The sequence below is a fragment of the Prorops nasuta genome, unplaced genomic scaffold (genome assembly GCF_024137725.1).
Source record: "Prorops nasuta isolate Cenicafe-Biocafe unplaced genomic scaffold, Cenicafe_Pnas_1.2 PNAS00005, whole genome shotgun sequence".
Classification (NCBI taxonomy): domain Eukaryota; kingdom Metazoa; phylum Arthropoda; class Insecta; order Hymenoptera; family Bethylidae; genus Prorops; species Prorops nasuta.
Genome location: NW_027116802.1, coordinates 3,209,502 through 3,230,614, shown reverse-complemented (window position 1 = coordinate 3,230,614; position 21,113 = coordinate 3,209,502). Strand labels below are relative to the sequence as shown.

At 38.6% G+C, this 21,113-nt stretch overlaps 1 protein-coding gene across 6 annotated transcripts in view; it reads right to left on the bottom strand.

Annotated features, from left to right (window-relative positions):
- Positions 1–3,038: 3,038 nt before the first annotated feature.
- Positions 3,039–21,113, bottom strand: part of LOC136773422 (zwei Ig domain protein zig-8-like) — a 57,719-nt gene continuing 39,644 nt past the window's right edge. For 5 of the 6 annotated variants that reach the window (XM_066727099.1, XM_066727098.1, XM_066727097.1 and 2 more), the window contains 5 exons: positions 12,244–12,454; positions 11,723–11,776; positions 8,045–8,208; positions 7,535–7,691; positions 3,039–3,330 (listed from right to left, as the gene is read on the bottom strand). In XM_066727099.1, the coding sequence (XP_066583196.1) occupies positions 3,194–3,330; positions 7,535–7,691; positions 8,045–8,208; positions 11,723–11,776; positions 12,244–12,454 (723 nt within the window). In that variant the 3' untranslated portion in view covers positions 3,039–3,193. Of the gene's footprint in view, positions 3,331–7,534; positions 7,692–8,044; positions 8,218–11,722; positions 11,777–12,243; positions 12,455–21,113 lie in introns of all 6 variants that reach the window. The other variant, XM_066727102.1, reaches the window with a different exon arrangement.

Genomic DNA, 21,113 nt, shown 5'->3' with positions numbered 1-21,113 from the left:
GAATCGTGTTTGCCGATATTTAACCTATTTAATTGTTTTTCGATAGCCGAGGGCTCATCGGGCTTTCGAGAACAATGGCCTAGAACCCAGGCCACCAAAAAGTGGGGGAAATTGTAGATCCAGCTATTCATTACCATTACAGTGAAATTGAATCGTGCGTTAACGCAGCAAGAATCTGGTAATAGCTTGATTGACATTTGAGAATCTATATATATATATATATATATATATATATGTTTATACGCGCGCGAGTATGGTATGAAAATTAGTATTTAGGGAAAGCAGTGGGAACTTTAGGGAAAAAATCATCGTATTAATTATTTTCACTCACCGAGAATCAACTGTGAATATCGCAGTAATATTATTTAAAAATTTGACCTATGTATCTGCATTGAGTAACATTGAGTAATAGATAACAGTCCTCCTCCTTTTTCGTTCCACCCCGTGGCGCAGTGTATACTCGTATTTTATCACCCCACTCGCGACCTATGCGCGAAAAATAGTTTGACAGTTGCGAGAGTATAAAAAGGATTCCGTAGTTAACCAATGAATATTAAAATAGAAACCCCATTCGAATCCCCTTGCTAGAAAATTATTCTAATGGTCGATAAATATCAAAATCAATGAAACAAATTGACGAAATGATTGATTACTATTGCACTAGTACGTTTTAAATTAATATACAACAAAAGCGAGGATTTATTAGAAAGAACGTGTTTTTTCTTCTTTTTTGCGAAGGGCAATTGTTCATCCTGGGAAAAAAGGGCTTGTTGACGCTTCTGCATGACGGTTGGTTCGCGCTTAAAATGTCCTAGTGAAATTCGGAGAATTCATAAATTAAAATTCAACGGAGCAGCGCGGACAGAGTTTCATCCGCTTTTCTTGAAAAATTGTCGGGCATTTTATATTCACGACATCGCTGGGTGTTGAATTATTTTTCAAGTTCGGACAGGAGCACTGGTACTTGTAACTCACTCTCTTGTTCCGAGTCCCTGTCGTCCTGGTTCAACCCTTGGCCGAACGAGGACGAGTGTTATTCTCGTCTAGTACGCTTTTCTCTTCTTCCCTACATCTTTTTTCTCTCACTCCTCTTTCTTCTACCCCCTGTTCGTTATCTCCTTCCGCAAACTCATATATGACTGTCGTAAGTCGCGGAAGCCAACTGTAAAATTCGACAAACGTAAAAGAAAACTGTAAATTCCAGACATACGTAATTTTTATGTGTTTAAATAGAACATTCAATGAAGTCAGCTGCGCATACAGTTTACCATACCGCTCAACAATTAACGCTAAGTCTCTTATATATAAAACCAATTTGTTCAACCATTTTTGCTCAATTTAATTTCTGGCACTGGAAATATTGAGAATATCATAAAATGCCGTGTATAACGGATATATCTGGTTAGCTCAAAAGCTGATAATAAAAGGTTTTTAATAGAGTAAAAATTATTTTCAAAATTTTCTATTGTAAAAATAAAACCTTGACAAATGCACACAAAATCACATTTCATATTTAAAATCATAGCAGTATAAAACTGAGGAAAATTTTTTTAAATGGATTTAAATGTAGTAAAATGTATAATAAATTTAAACTCTAAATAGAATCCATTATTGGAAAAAAGCAGACACATACATTTAATTATTAAAGTTAAAATATCAACAATGCCGAATAAAGGATTATAACTAACGAATACATTATGGTTACATAACTGATCTGCTACGTTTCGAGTTATAGATTATTATAAATATTCTCTGTTACATTTTGTTATAGACCTTAAGCACATTGTCGCGCATGCGTGCGTGAATCTGAGCGCAGACATGGAAGTTAAATAGGATTACAATGAGGATGAAATACTCATTAACGGTGTTTATTGTTTAATAATTAGTATAATCTTAGTTTTGTAACAGCAGTTTTTTTGCAAATTTTAACATTCCATAAATACGATTATCATTTAAAGAGGCCTACTCGTATGTATACATAAAAATATATTTATACAGACCAAGGAATCAAAGTAAAAGTGATCAAAATGGTAAAGCTCGTTCAAATCAAGTATTATTGCGTTCACTATTGCAATAATTGCCATATATACGTAGTTGAATCACCATTTACATCAAAACCATCATTCAATGGTACGATAGAGCAAAGCTCTCAATTAGTATAACATTTACTTAATAGTATATATCCACGCAAAAGTAAAAATGCTATCCCGTTCAATCAGTTATATTTTATCTTTTTCACTACTTCGTGCAATTTACTTTTCCCCTTGGAGCCCTTAACACTGCTGGATCAAATATTTAACTTCGCTCGTAGTACATGTATAGTAAACTACTCTTTCGACTCACCTCGCGCGTATACGCGCTGACGTAAATGACAAACCAACACTCAACCAGACTTCCATAAATCTCACGCCACCAGTCCCTAACACGAAATATGGAATGGAGTGGTCCACGAGTATTTTTGGAGTCTTGAAAAATCGTTGAAAATCCATATTCTTCTGGAAGAGCTGGCGCGTGTGTTTGAGAAATCCCTTCCGGAGAGTTTTCTTAGAAAAAAACTTTCATGACATTTTTGCCCCGCTGAAAAATTAATTTCAAACTTCCCGACCCTTTTTTCCGTTGGAGCGAAGTAGTGCGATGCGTAATAGCGCCTATACGTAAAGGAGGAGTTCTTTTTGAACCTCAGAAAAGTATTTAAATTGAAAATTCGTTGTAAATACTACGCTCGCAATATATAACTTAACCTTCGGAATTCACGGCTTGAAAACAACATCCATGGGCACGATACGGTAGATCAAATTACGCCAACATCCTTTGGTAGACTTTTTAGCCCCTTTCGTTTCATTGACGTGAAGGAGACCGTTCAAAGAAGCACCGTGAATTACAGAGACGTAGCGAGAAAGCTTTAGCGTTCCAGCACATTTAGATCAAATGGAACTTGGGTCGATCGCTCATTTAATTATACTATGTTCGTGGAAAAGAATAAATTTAGCTGGTATGACGAAAATGCTTCTGCAGATTACTTAAAAATCTTAATTTATTTCTTCTGATAAAACCTCCTTTTCTCTCCATTTTTTTCTTAATACACTATAACATTAAGTTTATACTGCTTATATCGATCTTATCGGTGATATCTTTCTGGTTGCCTTTAGGTACATATCGGACACTGTAAAAATGATAAAATACCGGGCACGTACTACCACAGGAGCGTTTGGCTGTCTCGTGCGAGTATTAGAAACCACGAAAGCGGAAGCAGCAGTCCAGCATGGTGCGTGACGCCACTTCCGGAAGAGCCGTACTCGGCGTCGCGTTGCATGGCTTCCGTACGCTCTCCTGAAACAAAGGACAAACAAACCACCGTGAAGCGCATAAAAAACATGGAATATTAATAAAATTAAAGAGCAAAGTTAACCATAGAAATAGCTTTACTAAACAAATCAAAAATGATCCATTATGGGAATGCTGGATAAAGAAAGCTGTACAGAAAATTGCTCGGTGAGCTTTAAACAAATCGGTTTGAACGATTTTAATTAAATGAGAATTGTTTTCGGGATTGAATTTGTGCAGGTTTTTTGCCTCTCTTGAGCATTCCGCTATCCTTTACATTGGAGCTTTCAACTTTAGCAACCTAAAGTCATTCGTAGTTGATTACGATGTCAGTAGCGGAGAGACGAGAGGGACGTATCTGAACCGTTCTATTAGAACCGAAACTCTTTGAAGCTCTCTTTCGACTATTGTCACCGGACCTCATTGCTAGAAGATTTTTTTACACGAGAAAACACAGCCTGATTTTTTTTCCATCGAGTGGCACATTTCATTCTTTCAGATTATAACTACTGCGATTCTCTCGCTGATTATGCTAGTTTGATCTTTCATCAAACCGGAAATTTCACATCCTTCGGTTAAGAGATACCTCAACTCGTTAATCCAGTGCAATCTGCATTCTGCGAAATCAATCAACCGTTTGATCACGATCAATGCGAAAATTTGAATAGATGCGGATATATCGGTGTGTATATACCAATCGTACGTGCATTGCTCGTTGTATGTTCGTAGGTGAGCCGCATTATTGGCTATATATATATATATATATATGAATCGAACGGTCAATAGCTTGGTCAGCTTGAAAACCCAACTAGGGAAGATCATTCGCGTCTATTGCGCTGTTGTGCAGCAACACACTCTAGAAATAATCTACGTGCGTGCTTGAACGACCCTATAGAGTTTACCAAATTAACCTAATACCCTGCAGGATATAGTCGAATAATTAATCTTCAATTATATCCGAGCTCAGCTATTCCGTGTAACTTGACTTATTGCAAAGTTTTTTTAATTGCATTCATACAGATTCAAAGCATGCAATATCTCTCGTTCGTGCCTTTGGGGTTTGGAAAGATTTTCACTGAATTAGTAAAGCTTTATTGACGAGACGATAATCTATATAGGTTGATAGATTGAATTTTTTCGTATTTGCTGAGATACGATCAATGTTTAAACGGCGTTATTTTCAAATATGCTGCACAGCGTTTGTATACAGTATAGGGAGGGTGCAGGTGAAGCATAGAAACGTGGCGTATACGATGGTGTCAAGAGTGGCTGGAAAGTTTTGCGCGACCAGGTGCAGAGTCCTTATGACAAATTCCGTCGAAGCCACGTTTATCGTAAGCGTGCAACTGCTGTAAATCAGAAATTTACGATCACCCGTCGAAGGTCCAATGCGTTTGAAGAATCCTATGGCACAGCTCTCTCGAATACCATCTATACGATTCTTCTGCCACACAAATTCTCCATTCTCGAGGAAGCCTTTTTCAAACACATTTATAATCGATTAACAATAATGAGAAATCTTGTGTTTCTTTTGCATCATATTTTATTCACAGCTCAAACATTCCAGATGAAACAGTAGCCGAAGAAAAAATCCAGCCAGGTAAATCAGAGTTTTTATCATTGAACCATTGATAAGAATATCTGTAAAAAGTGTAACTTGTGGTGTAATACTCTAACTATAAGAGAGAGAGAGAGAGAGAGAGAGAGAGAACCTGCGCAAATTGAACTCACCGCCTCGTCTAATATAGAGCTTAAAAATATAATATTGGTGATTTATAACAGATGTAACATTGTGCAGCGATATAATGCGTTTAGCGTATCCTTGCGTAATGAAAATATAAATCTATACTAGAAACTGCAGAAACTCCGCGAGCAATTCTTGGGGTAAACGAGAGCTCCAGCTAAAGTGCAAGTTTACTCGCAAACTGCTTTCTCCAGTCTTAAATCACTCAGGGAGTCCGGCGAGTGGCGATCTACGTACGCCGTATGACTCCGCAGCAAGCGATTTCGTATTAAACCTGAGATAAATAGTTTTCTCTCTCAACCCCCACCTACTTTACTTCTCCGACTCACCGACCAAAAAAAAAAAAGCCTCGCCGAACTTTGCCTTGATTTACGAAGGGGAATAAAGAACAGAAATTACACGAGAGATTTCGGGAAATGGAACGCTGCTATCGTTGTTTTGAAAGGGGTGCGGAGCAAGAGGAGAGGTAAGAGCTGTCTCGATGACTTTTAACATACGCGAGATAAAATTAGAGGAATATATTTGCGATAATGATCTGGTAAGAAGAAAGTGTCCAAGTAATAAGACAGTGCTACAGCTGAGATTGATTAAGATTACAGGAGACCACGCGATTATAAAGTAAAAACTTTGGACTTTCTTCTGCGAGAAGGCTCGCGATGTTCGACGCTATGCTGCAAAATCTCGCTGATGGCCAATTAAGAAAATTGAATTCCCTGATAATTAACTTTCTTAATTAATAGAATCGTAGAATTGTATTCTTAATCCGCAAGCAGAAGTGGCTTTGGCAAGCCTACGTTCTTGTATCCGCTAGACCTGCCTTCAAACGAGAGGGGAGGTAGGTATAAAGCTGAAGATTAACGAGTATAAGTGGAATGAGAATAATATTATACAATGCTGCTTTGCCAAAAGCGAAAAAAGCAGATAGGGAATAAAAAGAACAGCAGCTTCCGTTGAGAAGATTCAGCAAATAGAAGTTTAGACAAAAATGGAAAGTTTAAAGCATGGGAAGATTTAATGAATAGAAAAAAGGTGACTGGGAGAAAATCAAAATATGAAAAGTAGTGGAGTGCGCGAGAAAGGGGTAGCAAGGCAAGGGAGAAGGATGACAAAATGGAGTTGGTGGGATTTTGTAACAGAGGAGCGCGAGGCGACGAAGGAGTAGGAGCGGTTATAAGTTTTGATATATGCGCGACGTTATTTATGATCGCATAAGAATTAACTCAGACACCCGGCAAGCTATTTGCAAAAAGCGACTCTAGCGCGTACTGCCCCGAAGCTAGGATTCCTTTCGCGATTTGTCGTGATTCTTTGAATTTCGTACACGATTTTCAAAGGAGAAGCCTGCATGCCAAAACTCTACAACAATTTTTCAATAATGATGACAATAATAATTAGAATAATAATATTTTAGCCTAGTTATGATTTACCGGTGTGCGAGTAGACAGAGAAGCTGCGGGAGATAGAGGGTAAGATAGCTAGAGAGGGAATGTAAATGGGGAAGGGTTGGGGGTGGAGGGACAGGATAGGGGTAGAATTCGCGCACGTGGACGGACGAAAAATGCGACAGCGAGAGCCTCGGCAACCCCTCGCAATAACTTCCCGAAAGAAAATTCACGATAATAGAGACTATCCTGCGAGTCCCACATGCAAGTGCGCTTACACTTTGGTATCTTTTCTCTCTCTCAGGCTCCCTCCGCCCCTCCTCAGCTTTTCTTTATTTCCTTGCTTTAACGTCTCACCTAACTCTTCTCTCCTAACTCGTCCACTAAATCGCTTCATACTTTATTTCTCACCTCCTTTATTTTCAACCATTTTATTTTTATTCTCATCCTCCTCCTTTCCCTCTCACATCAGTCTTTCTCTGTCTTGAGACAATAAAAAATCATCTTTTATTTTCCACTGCTATATTTATTTCCTGCAGCTCTCCACGCGAGTTTCTCCTTCCTATTCTTTCAGTCATTCGCGTTCATTTCTAAGCGTTTCTATTCCTCTTGGATGCCAACCTTTCTATCGTTATTCTCCTCTTGGACGACTGTATGGAATGCACCAAGTAGCCGCAGAGGGGTTGGACTAAACAAATAGATTTCTCGTGAAATACCGCCGTTTCCTGGGGAGATTTAAAGCGGCGGGTAATCGTGAGAGAGAGAGACCCGACTTTAGATCGTTGCTACGCGCATTTTAACCACCATAACCAGGCTTGAAATTCAAAAGGAATGCTCTGCTCTATTATTGCATTTAAACAAAAATTGTAACGAGCATTGTCAATTTTAACAAATTCCCTGGTTTATAATTGATAAATGGAAAATATAGATTGATAAGCTTTTTTATTGAATGGAGGGGTGGTGGGATAACCTATATATAAACAGAGATTGTATTATTAAACATGCTTTATCGAAAGGTGAAAATCAAGTTGAAAAATGTCAAATTTGTGAAATGCAGGTGAATGGGGGAAACTAATAAACAAACCTGGATCGACGATCAACATGACAGTGTCAGTTCGTCCTTCCGTTGGTCTGCAAGAGTATTTTCCAATATCATGCTGTGTAACTCCGGCAACAGTCAACACGGAAATTGTTTGCGCAGCTCCCTTCTCAGTTTCCACGTTAATTCCGCCACGAGCTGCCTAAAAGAAAAACTTGATTTAAACACAACAATGCTATGTTTCATACCGTCATCGTCGCGCCAACTATTTGCATTAATTAATGGTTTAGTGTTGAACGGAAAAGGAACGTAATAGGAAACTTTGGTAAATGAGGAGTATTGTGGGAGAGGGAAAAATTGTGGGGTGAAGGGGTGGGGGGGGGGGGGGGGGGGACTAAGAGATGGAACAGGAAGGAAGGAAAATGGACACGAGGCTCCTGCGCTTGATTTACGAGGCTTTCTTCCACCCCGACTAAGCAGGAAGAAAGGCTTCAAACAAAAATTTTATTAAAGTCCACCCCCGGTGAATTCCGAGTCGTGCTGAGATAGCATTACCTGGAATGTCAGGAGTTTGTTATCCCGGAGCCATTGTACACCCCTGATGGGACGAGTCTGATATGGGGACGTTATGACGCACCTCAGGGTGATCGTCGACCCTGATGGCACCCTTTGCTCCCGAGGACCCATTATAGTCGCCACCGGTGCCGTACTCTCGTAACCTGGAAGTCATGTTTGAACAAATATCATACGTCGGACAATCCGATTTAATGGCTCTAGCCAACGCGAGATTTCAAATTCCCTCCACTATCTACAAGGCCCATGCTCCATCTTTTAACGCATTACCCAAATCTCTTCATTATATACTCAATAATATAAAATATAGACTTCATCATTAATGACTATCCAAGCATAAATTTAATCTTGTTGACTATATATCATTTAATATATACTGCGAAATATGTATACTCCATATTGCAAAAATATATGTGTCGCGATACGTTAAATATCATTATAAATATTAGATAAATATTGTGAAAATATAATTGAAAGCAGTTTGAATGCGCGCTGACCTATCACGGATTCTCAAACATTTAACGTAATGAAAATGCCAAGGTGCGAATGAATCAAATTATGATCTGAATTATCCTGCGGCATAAATTTCTATTTCAATATTTTAATAGCCATTTGGAACTGAAAAAATACATGATTCATGAATATAGCGATCGTTATATTTATACAGCCCTGTGCAAATGAATGAGGAAGTTGGCCGCCTGAGATCTTCTTTGAACTTTAACGTGCAGCAAACGCTCCGAAGAAATCACAATTATTATTCACTTACTCGCAGCCGCTCTGGGTATATTAAGATTCGACCTGCTTGGTCACGTCTTCGTCGGTCGCAATTACAAGCTTAACTGAAAATCTACAATATATCTAAATCACTAGTGTTAAATTCACAAAATTTCCATAATGCTCAATTATAATTGAAAACTGGAAACTATATATAAATGCCAGACAGATCTTTATTGAATTCTAAAATCCATATGAATTTCACTCGCTTCATAATGAATCATACAGCTGGGTTAGCGACGATACTAATCAAGCTAAATAGACAAATAATGTGAAGACTTATTTAAACAATATTTACAGCTACCAAACGTGATTAATCTATAGTTTTGTGTTTTCTCCTATACATTATGAAAAGTTTAGCAGGCCAAATCATTAAAAAGTATGAAGATGAAGAAGTCAATTATACGTATAAGTATGAGAATTCATCAAAATTAATCATTCGATAAAAAGGTTTGAGAATGTTAATATGGTGCATACATTATTCAATGAAAAAGGAACACTCGACTTTCGTATAATATGTGCCAACCACTCTTTTCAGAGACCTCTCGATGATACGCTACAGAAAAGGTAAAGGATGGAACGCTGAAGGGACTACCAGGATTAAGGGTAATCCTATTAGACTTAAATTAATCCCAACGGAACTGCATTTACCCAGCGAAATATTACGCGATGCCGTTATTACTGCGCGTGTTGCGGACAGGGTTACAATTTCGTCCCCGAGTAATACATTTCTTTCAGAAATATGTATAACACTTTCCCTCTTTGCGCCTAACCCCCCTCCCTTCTTCCCTCACATTTATCTCGCCAAATATTTGTCCCTTATATTATCCTTCGTTTGCAAAATTCAACCAAACCTTGTCGACTAATATATATATATATATATATATAACAAACACTTATAGAATGCGTATAATAGAAATTTCCATTTACTGTGTAACATTGAACGTTGCAAAAATAAGAGTAAGGGTGCGAATTACAACAATGCAATATATATATACCGCTCGGGGATGAGATATTTGCAAGGAAAATGACAAGTATTACAAAATAAATTACAGTTTAGATTGACATAATTGGCAGATGATGGAATTTTGTTAATAAAAAAAATAAACTATTTAACGTTTGAACGATAAGGTTCTTTCATTAAATCAAATAAAATGCCTTATAAGAGCAAAAAGGAATGACCGGAGTTATAACGATTCCCGGCTGCGTCTCTACCCTCGAGCCTCGAAGTTTTTCCCTTCTCGTAGAAGAAAACCTCCTTTTCCTTTATTACCAACTGCTTTTATTCTTCGAGGACGCCGCCGCCGAGGATTCTTCTCCGTTATAAGCTCTTGCGAGACTAAGCGCCTTGCACCGCCGAGTTTTACGTTTTTTGAGTAATAATGTACCACTAAAGCCGACAGTAGTTAAAGGTTACACATGTTTCATATTTATCCTCCCTTATTCTTCTGCAATAATTCGCGTGGAACGAAATAGTTTCCTTATAAATAATTTTCATCCCACTATGTATACAGTTGCACAATCTTGGGAAGAAAAAGGGAAAATTAGAGGGGGGAATGAGGGAGGGAGGGAGGGAGGGATCGAAGAAAACGAAGAGTTGGAATTAATGGAAGCATTTCAGCAAAAATAATGGATGATAAATGCTGAGTAGACCTCTGAGTAAATATGCTATATATGTCTAATGGCGCGAGAGGGAAATGCGAGATCCTGAATGAAAATGATGAAACTTAGAAAGAATTATAACTGGCTGGGACAGAAGAGAGATGAGGATGTAAAGAATATAAAGAATAGCCGGGGATGAAGCTGGTACGTCAAATACAGAGAGAAGATATACTTCCACTTAAATGATGGATGCTGAAGGGCTCCTGGAAGCGCAAGAAGCGGCCAGAAGTGATTTTCCAACGAGTAAACGACTTTAACAGTACAGCGTCATTGCCTCCAATATAACGAGGACGTGTCGAAAATTATTTTCTTATTTATGATATGGTCGCGCCAATCCATCAAAGTCAGACACTTTTGTTCGCTGATAAGTCACGTAACCAAATCGAATATAGCGTCTGATAAGCTGACAGCTTATATTTGCATCTTATTATCTTGAGAATTCTACGCTGCTTTCAGAATTATTTCTCCGATCGCATTTTCCATACTACTACGTTTCTCCATTAATATTCATCGAAATATCGAGTTACAATAGTGCTTTTGCTAGATTCATGCAGTGATTTTTTCAAATCAAATTTCAAATAAATGTAGCGAGTGGAACTTGGTCGGCTGATGCAGAAAACAATGGAAATATTACTGTTTATCCGACTGGAAGTTTACGACGACTATCGTTGAATAGCAGGAAACGAGCAGAAACAAGTTTCCAACGTACGCTCTGATTCTACTCACGAAGCTAATCGCAATTTCTGCTTTAAAAATTATTCGGTTCTTCCTATTCATGTAATACTTCTCCCATTACCGTTTTGGCTTGTAGAGGGAATAGCTATTTTAAACTCTTTCCGATAAAATTTGCTTTTTTGCTGAAAAACTTTTAATTTCAACTTATGCTACGTGCTAGACCGGTGGCAGCTGACCCATCATAATACTTTCTATTAAATTTATAATAACTTCTTTACTCATTCTCCTGGTAATCCCCTTTATACTTTTTATTGAGTTTTTTGTGAAAAATATTATATAGTAATGTTTCATATTAACGTTACAAATTTTAATCTTTATTGGCATGTATAGATAACGCGAACATAACATTTAGCTATTTTAACCAAATCTTTACCACAATTATTCAACTCATTCCATCCAAAAATAATTTAATGGGTGCCCACATTGCATGTTACATTATAAGCTAAAAGTGCATTAACATCATTTTGAAATCTTACAATGTGAACTTACTTAAACGTGTCTGTTGAGAGAGTGGCTCGTCATAACCTTCCGGCTTGTCGGGATCTGAAATTATAGAGAGAATTTTCTATATCCAATGGAGAAAAACTAATAGACATATAAGTGTTATATAGCTGAGAGAACCTCAACCTATAATTCCAATATCAAAAAGTTTTATATATAAATTCAAATATAATTGCAATAATACGAGGAAATTTAGGAGAAATTGCTCTAGGGAATTTCGGGATCCTAACAGATGGTTTTTAGCGTGGAGGAATGCGAGTACATAAGTTGGGACAAAATGAGCTTTTGGACGAGTCTGGAAATAGCGAAAGCTCCATTATTGTCCCGAGTGATATAACTGGTTAACAGTCAGCGAGATCTGAGATACTTTTGGATGTGTGGCTTTGGTGGAGAATCTTATTATTAGAAATCGCTGAGCGACAATAAGAAGGCCTATATCAGAGCGACATACGAGAGGCCAGAAAATTTCATCCGACTAAATGCCATTAAGAAAGACAATAACTTGTTACCTCTCACAGAGAGCTGAACGGCATACATGATCTTCGGTTCGGTGTTCACCTGGCACTCGTATTTGCCAGAATCCGATTTCCTCGCTTTGTCCAGTCGTAGCGTCCAAGCATCGCTGCCCGGCGTATGTTGCGGCCCGAATCGAGCATCCGAGCTAAAAGCGATCTCACCCGAAGTCAGTATGTGCAGATCTCTGCTCCTCATCCAAGAGACCTGCAATATAATAAGAAAAGAAATTTCTTCATGTCCCATATAATATACTTTCTTAAAATAGCCTTTTCCCGAATTTGACGCAAATTTGGGCAATGGGCTTCAAAGTTTCAAGCATAAAGATTGTAAAGACAGAGCGAACAATCTGGTTTTATTGAGAGAAAGTTTGCGCTTATTCAGGAACAAAGAGGGGAGAACTTTTTGTTTTTGATGAGAAAGTTGACAGGAGTCGTTAACAAAAAATTAAAATAAAGCAGCAGCTCGAGCAACTTTATACCGGCGACTATTTAGAAGCACCTTTGACATATCTTATTGCTTCAGGGTAAATAATTAATCTCATCGTGCGCGCTGCGCGGAGCAAACGGAGCGGGTAATGGAAGTTTACTGATTACTCAGTTAAATTCACGAGTTTCTCAATTAGCGAACTATTTCACGTTGGTCTCTACTACGCTTCATCCAATCCTTAAGAGTTTTCTACCTTGACCCTTTTTGGTCATTATATTACGTCGTTCAAATGGAAGAGATCATACAAAAACGTGTACACAGATTTGTTTTTGTTATAGTTATAGTCATTTCATTGAATTATATCTGGTCTTGTAAATACTACATAGCTGAAAGGGCCGCCGATAGGTCGCTCGTACAAACGAAACTTAATATTTTAACGTTTTCTTCGTAGGTTTGTTTTTCCAGCTGGTTTCCAGCAAAAGGCCATTTGATGAATTCGACTCGAGTAGACGGCAACGAATGCTTATCCGATCACCGTATTTTTCGCTACTCGGTAAACCAAACGCTCGGATATTAGATATCCGGTTATCGGCTGGCAGTCATTTCCGATCTATATACAGTTACTATTTTCCCATTGGCCGTCCCAAAGGGATGCTCGATCTCTAGTCTCGATCACGAGTGCGTGCTATATGCTACGAAAATAAATGTTACCCACGATGATTTGCAGCGAATCGAGAAATCGCAAACTTATCGCGAAGCCTAGCGTGATTTTTGAAACCAATTCCAACGAGTATCAAATCTAAATTATCCTCTTCGCCATTTGCCACCTACATCACCATCGGAATACCCTTTTTAAAATGCTCTATCATTTATTGTTCTATTGTTACGCGATTTATACAAATTTCACCGCTTACAATATTACATCGCACGAGTCTCGTACAAAGCAACGTTAAATAAACGCTAAAACCTTTGATAAAGAGAACATTACGCGCTTGTATAAGCTCGTAAGACGATCAATTTCCAATTTAACATAAAATAAATTGTTGTGTCGAATGAAACCCCTATATCGAAATAATTTTTATTTTTCATTGTAGAAGTAATACGCAGTGCGACTAAAAACAGGGGCGAGATAGTAGAGGGCGCACGACAAAATCCAATAATTTAAGGGCAAAAAAGTAGCTGAGTCTCGAATGTTCAGTCCGCAGAAGACAGGATTTATTACCGTTATTAAAACAACCGATGTGATACACGAGCAATCTCTGTACCGATCCGCTCTAGGTATTGTTCAAGCCTTACAAAGAAGTTTAGATTAATGGGTAATTAAATCGACGATGTAACTTATAATAGTCCGATAAAGATACTTTTCATCTACTCTCCCATACGTTCAACTAAATTATAAATCTTCTTGTTTATCCATTTAGTGAGAAAGTGAACTAAATTGATCATATATATAAGCCAAAACTCCAATAACCTTTTAAGATACAAATTTTGTTGTTCGATCAGACAACTATTGACTAATTATTATGATCGTCGCATACCCCACCCCCCCCCCCCGTCTATCCTACCGTTTTTCGCGTACCATAGATAGAATAAAGGGAAGCACGTGTATACAGAAATGTGGCTGAAACTTGGCGGTTGTCGTAAGGTAAAGTAGAGGGCATAGAGGAAACAAAAGACGATAGGGAGGTGAAAGAAGAGGTGGTGGAAGTGTAACCATTTTCATCCACCACGTTTGCAACGGCGAAGTAAAAATGCAACTGTGCCTTACGGTGTGCAGACGCCACCGCGGCTCGACCGGAATTTCCTTGAAATTGCACCTTCCGTTTTCTCCTTCACTCTCATCCCCCCCCCCTCCCACGCCTCGTAGCTAAGCCACTATGCCTGTTGTACTCATAAGAGCACGAAAAATGGAGCGCACTCACAATTTCGCTCCATTTCGTAGAAACACGCAAGATCTACCGAGCTGCAACGTATATGCAAATTAGCCTTTATGACTTAAAGCTACGCCCGTTTTTTTCTGCGGAATTAAAGGGAGAACATTGTCGCCATTGCTTTTTTTGAACCAAATAATACGCAATCACTATCGGTAAACATTTACCGTCGGCAAATAACCCAAGTGATTGAGCGAAACCGTACTTTGCGCAGCGCGCGCAATCGATGTTTGAGCTTAAATAATACTTTTTGGAAGAGCCTGGTGTTCGGCAGGTCGCTGTATTTTTCCCCCATTTTACTTGTCTTTTTAACGCGAAAAAGAATGAAGTATATATATATATAAATATATAGTTTAGTATCTGTCGCAGTTGATTCGCGGTAGGAACGTAAGACCCGCTGCGGGTTCGTGTTGTACGTAAATTAGGTATTACGACTTTAAGTTGCTTGCCGGACGATTCAAAATTTCCACAAAAATGGGCAGCAGTTACGTCGCGAATGCGAAATGCCTCACCGACTATATATATATATATATATATGTATAAAAGCAACCACGCGCGTGCCAACGGACCTTCTACTTCCGCCTCGTTTCCTCGCGAAAAACTTTCCTCGCATTTCTGCAGTTCCATCCAGCCTCCTATTTACCGTTTCCCATAAACGTCAGCTATATTTATCACACCGACTTCTCACCTAAAATTGACTAGATGAGCAATGAATACATCATTGTCCAGAGTATGAAAATCATGCTAGATTTCGCAGGCCATAATTTTCTTCTCAGCTCTCATAATTTTCACGTTAGGAGCTATCGTGTTTTTGGATTTTCTTGTTCTTGTTAAATATGTATGTAAATGTAATGGGGGATGAAATTGCGAATAGCGAGCAGGATGAAAGTGTATAAGAGAGAGAGAGGGAAATGATCAGGTGGCGGGTCGACTACTTGCTCGTTTGGTGGATGAAAATTTTCTTGTATTCCGCATTGCAACAACGATCTGCATACCACAGCAAGCCGTCCTCTTTCCAGGTCTTCCACAGTCACTATTCTGTACTTTCCTCGGAATTCCGAAATTTCATTAGTTGCCTAGTCTTTGCTCACGTGATTGTTCGCCGAATCACGACCAAAGTGCAAATGAATCGTACGTTTGCAAAAGGAAATCGTACAGTGGCACTTCCTGTTAATTTATGGTCTTTCTGCAATTAATCTCAGGTCTTTGAGAATCACTATGGCTTCAATCGCGTAAGTTAATCTTCCGTAATAATTTCTCGGGAAAAGACATGGCATATAAAACGGACGAGCAAATGATATAAGGTGATGAAGTTGTTAGAAGATTAAGAAGAACATGGGGGTCGATAATATTGCAGAATAAAGATTTCCCCTTGAACTTCAATTTAGGAAATGATGCAAATTGTTAGAGCTGACAATCTCCTTGTCTTTCCAAAGAACGGGGAATTTCCTTATAGTCCTTAATAGTTACACTTTGTCGTGCTGTACAAGCGATTCTTTGTGAAGATGCTGTCATTTGCGCTTTCATTATGCTGGAATTAGTGTATGTAAAGTGTGCATAATTATAGGGACGAGCTTTTTAGTTTTACTATTTTTAGAAATAGTAAATCCTATTCAGCACATCTGGCTCCCTCAATTTGCAATACATCAATCAAAGCATTGGAATGGTGCACTTGCAGCGTTCTTCGGAGGACTTTTATGTCTCCTCCACTTACCCAGTACCAATGGCTGTTGCTTAGAGACCATTTGCTCTCTTTCAGCACCAACGTAGAAGGAGAACCAAGTTAATGCTACGAATTAAAAGGAGCTTCCTGCCTCCTGAGATTCGCACAAATAAACTGACAAATCGTTGTGTGCACCAAGATTAATTATTTCAAATATTATATAGATAATTATTATTTATATATATATATATATATATAATATTCGAATCTGAAGCATCTCAATCATGTATATGTCTCTTTTTCCAGATCACTGCAGTAATAACTTTGCGACGGGCTTGATTTAATTTTTCATAATAAATCATTTTCATTCAGACATTTATACATTATTTATTAAAGGCGCACACGAATTCGCTGCTAGTACCTATATTTATTTACTATAAATATATCTATTTAATTTTCCAATAACATATATATTAGGGGTATACAAAGCTTGTCAATTGAACGTGAAAATGAGTAAAATATTCGAAACATCCGTTTTCTAATCCGATTTTGTTCAATGCGCGCGCGCGACCAAAGTCGATACGTTTGGAATTAATGCAAAAATTCTACTATGAACACCAGACCATTTTCTAAAAGCCGATTACATAGAATCAGCTGTATGCTCGTTTGAGCATATGATGATAATTGAAAGTTTATCTATTATCACCTATTATTCTTTTATGTATAGGAAAATTATAACACTGATTTTTGAGCTAAGGTCAGGTGGAAAGCCAGAGGCATAAAACCACCCTTTACATTTATTTTATTAAACAACCTTGTACACTTGTCCTTTTATTACAAATTCGGATTATTCGTCACTGACTTTGACAATGATTTTGAATAAGACAAACTAGCAACAGGCCCAGTTAGGCTTCTAGTCTTATGGCTCGAGAACGGACCATGGAGAGAGCGCCCTGGCTGAGTGTTCCTGGAACGGCCCAACCGCTCCTGGAGGCGGCCTGCTTGGTGTAGAGATACTCAATGACATCTAATACGCCGCACTCCTTTGCTTACATACAATTCGGCCTCTGTGATTCTGTTGCTCCTGACCGAATTGAATAACCTCAAAAATTTCGTTGAACGTTCCCGACGGAACATCAGCCAAACAAATAGCTTTAAAGGCTTATCTGGCAAAATAATGCCTATTCTTTCGTCAATAGTATAGATAATAATCTAAAATATTTGTATAAATATTTTTTATAATACATTTATTAGCCGTTAGAAATAAAGAAAAAATGAATTTTCTCAGAAATATGTGTTAGATGAAATCAATAATCCAATTTCATTAATTAGAAATGCCTAGGAAGCCAGCGGGGAAAATTATGTCATACATGTGCTAGCGGTAGCAACGTGTCAGCAGCCAAAAGTGGATTACAAAAGATTGGAAGGCATGAATTTTTAAATTGGCAGTCATTGCCAAAGAGCCTGGTATAGCTGTGGAGGCGGGACTGCACAGTATAAATCGGTGACGGCTATTCTACCCTAAACTAATTGCCAACCAACAACGGGTCCCAGAACCGCTTGGGCTTTTATCGATCGCGTCTATCGCGTTACACTTAGCTACCTGTTCGCGCCAGTTATACCATTCGATTAAGGCGATTAAGTCAGCAAAGCCTCGGCTTTAATCCATCCGAATTAAAAATTAAAGTCGCCAACGTTAAATTATACCTATATATACAGTAAAGTAACTGTTGTTCTACCGTCTATAAGATTTTGCTCGGTAAGTGACCAAAATATAATATGAATAAATTAATTTAATAATGAGAGAAATATTATAGTGAGTGTTTATTCGTCGAACAAATATATCTTTCATATATAAAGAGGGTATATGTTGAAAAAGAATTACTGTTATTCAAAAATAAGCAGCACGTTCACCCATTAGAGCGACAACCAACGACAAACTATAAGATATTTGTATGAGGATCCTTACAAACGGAACACATAAGATTAAAAGCTTCGACTTTTTTGCGATGGAGCTCACTGTCAAATAAGCTCAAAGCTCGAAGCCACAATCTAGACTGCTCCAGTTTTTTGTTCACAATAGGAGAGGGCAACAGAGAAATTCAGCCAGAATCGCTTCGGAATCTTGGCCAAGAAGCTTCCTGAGGCTCGGCATTTGCATTTGCTGTGACCTTTCTACAGGTACTTCTTAAGGCGTGCCCCCTACCGAGTCCTCCAATTATTTTTTGCTATTATTCATACAGCTTTTCTTCAATGCCTTTCATATTCCTCGCGAAAGCTGGCCCACTGAATCAGACTCGTCGATCCTTTTTGCTGCTCATCCTTCCTCCCCCCCCCCCCCCCCCCCAAGAGAAAAGAATTCGCCAACCTGTATCGAAGTCACCAAATCTTTGGTGAAAATTAAACCTCTCCGTTGCCGATTGTAATACAAAGGCATCGAATATAGTATAACGCAGGAAAGATAGACTAACGAGAAAAACAAAAGATTCATTTACTGCAGATATAATTTGATATACATTTTGCTGCGCGATCTTGCCAATTACACTTTTCCACGGCGAATCATAAAAGTGTGAAACAAGCAAAACGAGATATAAATTTATCAAGGTAATTCCTGGAAGATGCGAGTGCGTGGCTTCAAACCAATTCAGTATTTGAAGAGTGGGTGGAGTGAAAGGGAAAGGAAAGAAAAGGGCAGGGCAGAAATAAAAACGAAAGAGGAGAATATTCTACGGGTCGACGGAGTTTCTTAGCAAACTAACTTCATTGGTACATCAAAGATGTAATGGGGGATTGGTGGAACGGATGCGGAGTGTGCACGGAGTTGGAGAGTGCGGGATCAAAACAAAATGAAAAGTCGTTGGAGACGAGGATGGACTGGTTGACGAGACACGAACAATTGTAGATAATTATAACGACTTGCACTCGTAGCAGGCACACTCGTGCTTCCTCATGAACTACGTGTAATTGCAACTTAAAGTTGAAGCCAAGCGCGCTTTAAGTATAATCGTCATGGCGAGCACTTGTTTACTGTGTACCTGGGCCTCTCAATTATTTTAAATCTTCCTTTTCGCGTAAAGGGAATATGTCGTGCAGGGAAAAATATTTCACGCGAGAGTCGTGACGCGCGAGAAGGAGACTTGGAATAATCTAGGTGAGTGAAAACACTCGCTGGTTTAAGCCATTTACCTTTAATCTCATGCTGTAATCAAATCTTTTTTTAAATTAACGACCTAGTGGCACCGGGCCATCAAAATTGATATCTGAGATAATATTTTTGCTTCGCCATTATATTTGTTGGCATATCGTTCGTTAAAATTGACCCGCCAATATATATATATTGGATTATCGATTCGTTAACGGTTTATCTTTGATAGAAAGAAGGATGAAAGAGCAACGAGATAGAAGAAGGTAAATTGCATCGGTAGAAGCGGAGGGTACCAGTGTTGGGTTTGGAGTGGGGAGGGAGAAGGGAAGGGGTTAAAAGGAGCCGGTTAGGGGAAGGGGTGAGCAAATAGAAGACGCAAGAGGCCACGCGTGCACCCTTCCGCGACTCCGTACATTTTGCATACTGATGAGGCCACTTTGGAAGCACTCCGTTCCTATTTCCTTTCTTGAACGTTTCCTTGTCATTTCCAAGTTTCACTTTGGTGCCGAGGGCCTCACCTTATTGCCACCGAACTCCCCTTTTCCTTTCACCCACCCCTTCACCCTTCTACGATAATTGCAGACTGTGTGCAGAATTAAGCAGCTCGCGCGCTCACTCCCCCCCTCTTCCTCCCTTCCCCTTTTCACCCCTCCTACACTTTTCTCTTTATGGTTTGACCGCCTTTCTAATGAGCTTCGATCCTCTCTTCATTCCTTTATTAGCAAAACTTTAAGTAGCCCACGTACATTTTCCACCACTGTTTCATTATTTCTCCCCAAATTCATCAAATATTAATGATCATAATTTCATTTTTTTTTTTAATCAAGTATTTAATAAATGCTTCAAGAATTGTTTTATGATGAAATACCCTTTGTAAAGTTTTGCAAGAAAATTTATCAGTATTTGTAAGAATCCACAGTGGGAATTTTTATTTCGAAAGCTTTCAGGGTCTCGATGAAAAATGGGGAATGCTAAGTGATCATCTAGCAGTCTGATGGCGTTTCCTGGCAATGGATCCTAACAGTCGCATCGAACGGTGAACCAAAAAGGCTCATTACGACAAATGGTCCATAAAGAAAAAGCGGGCTAGTCGTGGGTTTTGTTTATGCCATTTGATACAAAAAATGCTCAAGGTTATCCATTAAATATTTACCATTACAGAACATATCAAGAAAGCCAGCAGCGTATGGCGAGTTTGAGAAAAATCAACACTGCAGTAATATTCTATATAACCTTTTATTTTTGGTAATTAGTATTAATACTATGTCCGGGTGAAAAGGAACCATACCCTTTGTTCCCAAAGCTGGATAAGATCACACCAAAACGCTATTAATTATCAGGACCGAATGTCTTGGCTGTGAGCAGTCCAGTTAACTATTAGGTCAACTCACCATTTCACTCTCCTTTAAAATTTAAGCAGGCGTCAAACTTGACTCGATTGCAGCTGGTATAATACTGTTAGGCACCAACTAAACCTACTTACATTTCTGTGACGTAAGCTTGAAACACCGTCTAGCGATCTCTAGAGACGACGCATTTATTGATTCAGTTTTCCGTCGCTTGAAACATTGTTTGTCTACTCATTAATATTAACCATCGTCTCGGTACCCTAGAGCTTTGAAATTAGCTGCAAATAATGCTGGGGGGAGAAGGACAATGAAATACAGTTTAACCGCACAGATAAACTAAAAATTAGAT